The sequence below is a fragment of the Phragmites australis genome, chromosome 15 (assembly GCF_958298935.1).
Source record: "Phragmites australis chromosome 15, lpPhrAust1.1, whole genome shotgun sequence".
Classification (NCBI taxonomy): domain Eukaryota; kingdom Viridiplantae; phylum Streptophyta; class Magnoliopsida; order Poales; family Poaceae; genus Phragmites; species Phragmites australis.
Window position 1 is genome coordinate 663,726 of NC_084935.1, and position 6,000 is coordinate 669,725.

General features: G+C 48.4%; 1 protein-coding gene across 1 annotated transcript; it reads right to left on the minus strand.

Moving 5' to 3' along the window:
* Window positions 1-802: 802 nt before the first annotated feature.
* On the minus strand, window positions 803-3,212 carry LOC133892847 (WUSCHEL-related homeobox 11-like). The gene is made up of 3 exons (XM_062333814.1): window positions 2,352-3,212; window positions 1,226-1,401; window positions 803-1,111 (listed from the first exon to the last, which is right to left on the minus strand). The coding sequence occupies exons 1-3, from the start codon at window positions 2,938-2,940 to the stop codon at window positions 1,097-1,099; spliced, it is 780 nt and encodes a 259-aa protein (XP_062189798.1). The 5' UTR covers window positions 2,941-3,212; the 3' UTR covers window positions 803-1,096.
* Between the last annotated feature and the right edge of the window lie 2,788 nt (window positions 3,213-6,000).

Sequence of the window (6,000 nt, forward strand, 5' to 3'; positions counted from 1 at the left end):
ACCATGCTTGTGGACTACTGCCACTCACTTAATATGCGCCAAGTATTTTAGTTTTCTTTGCCAAGAAAAAAAATTATTTTTGTTTGACTATTAGTCATATCACACGTATTCTCTCCGTTCAAAAATAGTAGACGTATTTTTTAAAAAAGTTAAACTTTATGTATTTTGACTAACATTGAATCAAATTATATGAATTATATAAATAGGTTCACAATTTCAAATAATTTCACACTATACATGTTTTATAGCTATAAATAATATATTTTATAAGAATGCTTTAATTAAAATATAACTTTGTAGACTGAGCTAAAACAATTATACATAATATTTCTAAACGAAGTGACTACTGACTAGTCCAAACCGGGAAGAGCTCTGTGTTGATTGGTTAACCGGTCGCCGGATCCAAGGTTCCAAACACGGCGCGCGCGTCGAAACACGACCGACGCACAGCGCGCAGGAGCAGGACACGCGCTGCCTTCCTTTTGGACGGCGGCGGCGGTGAGCTCGCCACTTGCGAGTGCGTTCGACACGTCCGCCCGCCGTGAATCCTCGGCCCCAGCCGTCGCGCGGCGCCTCCCGTTCGGCCTTCGGCAACAACAACTATACTAGGCACTGTCCTCGTTCGTTTCGTGATCAAATCCTGACCAGCAGCGTCCGGCCGCTTGCCTGACGATCGACGTCGATCCATACAAGATCATCAGCATTACATTTCGATTCAGAATCAGTCCAGACATGGAGTTTCCACAGCAAAATCTATCGAAGAATCGTAACCACGATATGGTCACAGACACGGACATCAACATAACGAACGTAAATGGTTGCAAATTGCAATGATATGACTTATATGATTGATTACACATATAGATGATATGGATGCATAGTACAATCTTATCTGTATTGCTGCTATATATATACTGCTCGTATCATGCGTGCATGCTTCACTGCTGCACGCTTCTCGATCACACACGTAAGTTTCGATGTCATAGGCCAGCTAGCTGCATATATCCTGGCAAGCTTCAGTTCGTTTCACTGTTAACTGACACCATGCATCTCACAATAACGCACATCGAACCTGATACCGGTGATCAATCTTCAACTAGCCCCTCGTGACCTATCGATTAGGAAAGAAAACAACAGATTAATCCACGCACGCATCAAATGTGCATCTCGATCATATATATAAGCAGTGGATGCAAATATACTAGAAATTAACTAGAGTACTGACCAAGAAGTAGCTCTCGCCCATCTGCAGGCTCTGCATGAGGATGCCGTACTCGTTGACGGGGAGGAGGCCGCCGGTGGAGTGGACGAGCATCACGTCCTGCCCGAACATGGACCGCAGGTCGATCGGGCCCCGAGGCACCTCCGTCGCCACGCCATTGATGAGCACCGTGATGCTCGCTGCAACAAAATCAAGTAACGCCCTAGTTAGCTGCATGCAATGACTTCAATTATTGGACGGCCAATTGAACTTTTTGGGAGTGTATATATCACTTCGATCGGCAGTTTGACCATGCATGCATGTATTGATCGATGAACTAGCATATTTGTGGTTACAAGTTCTCTTTTGCATAACTGATATCCTACACTACTCGTACTTATTATTTCGTTCGTGTGCTGCACATGCATGAGAGAAACATGTTATTTGTTGGCATGTGTGGGTACTAGTATATTTCATGCACGCATGCGTCAAACTACTAGCATTGTATACCGCATATAATAGCACATGCCTAGCACAAAGCAGTCTTGTCTGAATTAGCAGGTGAGCTTCCAGTCAAAGAAACATGAGTACATGACTTATGCCCCTCCCCTTTCTCTCCTACTTTCTGTGGTCTGGTTGATCTACCGTTGTTCACAATGGCACGATTAGAGAACGAGCAATCAACAAGTTAGTATAAACTTGATCTAAATCCTAAAATTTCCTAGAGCAATATGCCCCCTCTTCCAAACGGGCCCTATGGGCCAGGCCCTAAGTTACGAGCTAGCTCTGCATGCATATATTGCAAAGGATCAAGCTAGTAGGCAATACGATCTTATATCTTGGCAGTATATCCAAAAGAGCAGCGAAGGGCTAATAAAAGAATAAGTTTTTTTTTCTGAACCTGCAAAATTAAACAACAAGAAATTTTCTGAAGGAAAATGGATTAACACCATCAAACAAGATACCAATTCCATAAATTCTTTGAGCTAGATTGTGTCTATATGCAATGAAACCACAAGCTAGCACAGCTTACTAACACGGAATTTTGGGTTTGTGATGCATGCATGGATGAATCAGTCAATCGATGGTTGAAGAAAAAAAAAACTATGCATACATGAAGATCGGCAGAATATACATGCACCGCGCTCACCAGGTTGGCACGAGTAGTAGAGCTGCTGCTGCTGCTGAGCGACGGCAGCCGAGGACGATGAGCCGGAGCCACCGCCGTGCACGTAACCCATCTGCCGCGAGATGGCGAACAGGTCGTCGCCGCCCCCGCAGTCCATGTCCCCCATCATCCCTGCGGACGACGGGGACGACGGCCACGACGCGGACGCGGACGAGCCATACGCCGCGCCGTGCGCAAGCAGCCCCAGCGATGAGGCAGCCGAGCCGGCGTGGTGACCGGGCGCGAGCCCGGCGCCACTCCCAGGGGGCGAGCCCGACGAGGACGAGGAGGCGGCGGATGCCGCCGCCGCCGCCGCCTGCGCCTGCAGCTGGCGCTGGCGCCGGCGGGAGCGGGAGCGGCGGTTCTGGAACCAGTAGAAGACGTTGGCGTCGCCGACGGCGCCGAAGCGCTCGAGCAGCTTGCGGATGCGGACGGTCTCGTCCTTGGGCGGGTTGACCATCCCGCTGTTGAAGATGGACTCGAGGATGAGTATCTGCTCCGGCTTCGGCGTCCACCGCGATCGCACCGGCTCCGCCGCCGCGTGCCGCTCCGGGCTCAGGCCGCCTTCCATCGATCGATCGGCACCGGTCGGAATCAGGTGATGTGATGTTCGCGCGCTTTGGTCTCTGGCTAGTGGTCACCTACAGTAATTTATATGCAAGGAGAGGCGACAGTGTTGCGTGCTGCTTCCACACTAATGCGATTGCTGCGAGTGGGAGGTCGTACTTATAGGAGGAGATCCAACTATCCAAGGGCTGGCTTAGGGGTGCAATGCAACGGCATGCCATTTTTTAGAGGGATTTTCTGGGCATGCATGCATGCCAAGGTGTGTAACATGCATGTATGCATGGTTTCTCTGTTTTCCCCGCCTTTGAAGTGAGGTACAGTAGCATGCCGGTTATTACTTGACATGGAGTGCCTTGCCCTACCCTCCGAACTAGCAAAACATAGTGCAACTCTCAGCAACTGGTGGAGGCATATGCTCATTTCCACGGCGCACGGTCGAGGATGCCAGGATGGTGTCTACGACATAGCGATAACGTTTGTAATAATTATCGGCAACATGTAGAGACATAAATATTTTCATTAGCTTAATCAAATAAAACTCCCTTTTATCTAAAAAACTCGTAGTTTGCTGGTCGATCTGGCTAGAGCGTGCATGCATTTTCAAGCATGAATTTACACTGGTCATCGTGGTTTGCTGGTCGATCTGGGTAGAATAAAGGAGGATAGATAAAAGCTAGCTATTAACTAGTAGTAAGTTTAATCGTACTTCAAGACACATGCAATCTTTATAATCATATTAAATGTGGACCCGTATTAGTTTCGAAGAGTGTGCTATAATTAGTCTATTAGAGAGGTTGTTTATTATGCTATCTACTGTGTCATGGATAATATTATAGCTAATAAGCTGACTACATTGTTGGAGACGCTATTAAGGGCAGGTTTGGAAGCTCTAGAACCTTTAGGATTAGTCCAAGTTTATACTGATTTCTAAGGAATTGAATCCCAAAACCTACTTTACAAATAGGCACTAAAAGGTACTACCGGAACTTGTGGAAATTCCATTTTTAGCCATACGCCTCAAACAGGTCTCACAACTGCTGATTCCTGGTGCTGTTGTTCAGTGTTCCTTCTAAATTTCTTATGGTAGGACCGCAGGAGTACATTATGACTGTTGACCTGCATTTATGCGCATGCAAGATTAGGTTACTCACGGATCAAATAGAGTAATGAGTCCGTCCACTTGTCTTTCTCTTGACATCATTCGTTGCTTATAGCAAGAGCAAGGTATATTATCTAAGTGGGTATTAGAGGTGGATCCTACGCTAGTGGGTATTTGTTGTTCCATTTGGCACAGTGTGTAACGAAGAGAAGGAGGTAGTAAGCAGGGCCTATGTTTTTATAAAAAATCGATCTTATCCTAACTGCTTGGAGCGATGGAGGCAGAGGGAGAAAAGAGTGGGAGAGTGAAATGTTTTTTATTCCTTACTATCCGATCACAACACTATCGCTGGTAATATTTTTTAATGACTAACTCCCACAATAGCTACTGCAGGTAGTAAACTCTTACTATCTAGATTTTTTTTAGCACAATGTGGACGCCTTTAGCGTAGAGATGCAGATGCTCCTAGCCAACAGCGCAGCGCAGGTAGAAGATATAGCAGGCAGAGGCAGTGGCAGAGGAAGATGCAGGGGCCAAATCACATGTGCTCGTAGAAGGAAGAGGGGGAACACAGGTGCCCCACGGTTTGGCTTCCATTGACCTCTGGCCGCACCGGCAGGGGACGCTAGCTTTTCCATCAGTATCGTCTAATCGTCGCCGCTTGGGACTGGCACGTACGTACACCATGCACACGCGGCCGATCGAGCCGCCCCCGGCCCCGGCCTCTAGCTGCCCTCCCGGCGCGTCACCCGGCCAGCGGCGGCGGCACCGGGACGTGGCTCCCCTACCCGCCGCACTGTGTCATGTGTTCATGATATAGTCGTAACGTTGTTACCGCGCCTCTGAAGAAGGTGACACACCAACAACTGAGACTCGGCCGGGTCAGAAAGGAATGATCACAGGAAGCAGAAGCATATAGAATCCGTATCCATCCATGGCGCACACTGCAACGTACACCGAGAGATTCTCTCAATTGTTCATCAGGATTTTTCAACTTTTTTTTTTTTTGATCAGGACTAGTGACGTCGAACGTCGTGTGGACGCTAGACTCCCGCGCAGCGCAGGCAAGGCAAGGGAATCTACAGCGAGCTGAAGGCAGCAACCCAAGAAGATAAGCAGGAGCGATCGCTCTCGATCGGATCAAGTTTTGGCTTGGTTTCCTGGGCGAGAACCAAACAGCCTTCAGATTCCTGCTCTCCAAGTCTCACCAGGAATCGTGTCTGATTGCCTGATCAGCCCATTGTTCGGTTCCGCCCAGCCGTTTGCGCCCCCTGCATGCTCATGCTCATGCTCTGCCCTTCCCTTCCCTTCCCTTCCCATCTCCCTCCCTTGATAGAATTCGAATCCTTTAATATCTACGTTACGGTGATGAACGGTAATTTCATCGCTGACGAATGAGCTCAATTATACGCGTTAACAACGGCACATGATATCAGGAGATCCTCGTCCCTTGGCACCGTCTCTCAACTCTGAGCCTCTGACTGCGGATGCAGTGCACCCATCGTTGCCATACGCTCGGCTCGACCGCCCAAGGAATCTGGGTTTTCCATGCAGGGTTGCTGTGAGGCTGCGAGCAAAAAGTTACCGCTCGGCGCCGAATGCACCTGTGTACGACCTGTCGATTCCTCCACCATTAACGCATCAGAGATGCAGGACTTTGCAAATGCTTTTGATCATTGCGCACATATAATTGTGTTGTGCGCTATATTAAACAACGTGTCCTCACCATAGCAACTTGGTATACTGTGATGATTACTGACCCATTCCCGAGATGTAGTACTTGGGAGTTACGTGTCAACTGGTACACGGATGGGCAGTCTAAAAGTAGCTGCAGCCGGCGACACCGATCACATCGGCTCAGATGGATGGATTTCGGCGGTGAGTGGAGTGGAGTGGACAAACCGACAGCGGCCGGAAAGGGAATTCCTTCTCGAGCAGCCACCGCTACTTGCACAGTACACTCAG

Bases quoted from the DNA above. Each gene is read 5' to 3' on its own strand.
- LOC133892847 (XM_062333814.1), bottom strand. From the start codon at position 2,940: ATGGAAGGCGGCCTGAGCCCGGAGCGGCACGCGGCGGCGGAGCCGGTG. The intron at 1,402-2,351 runs GTGAGCGCGGTG...ATTTTGTTGCAG, and splicing joins CTACTACTCGTGCCAACCTG to CGAGCATCACGGTGCTCATC.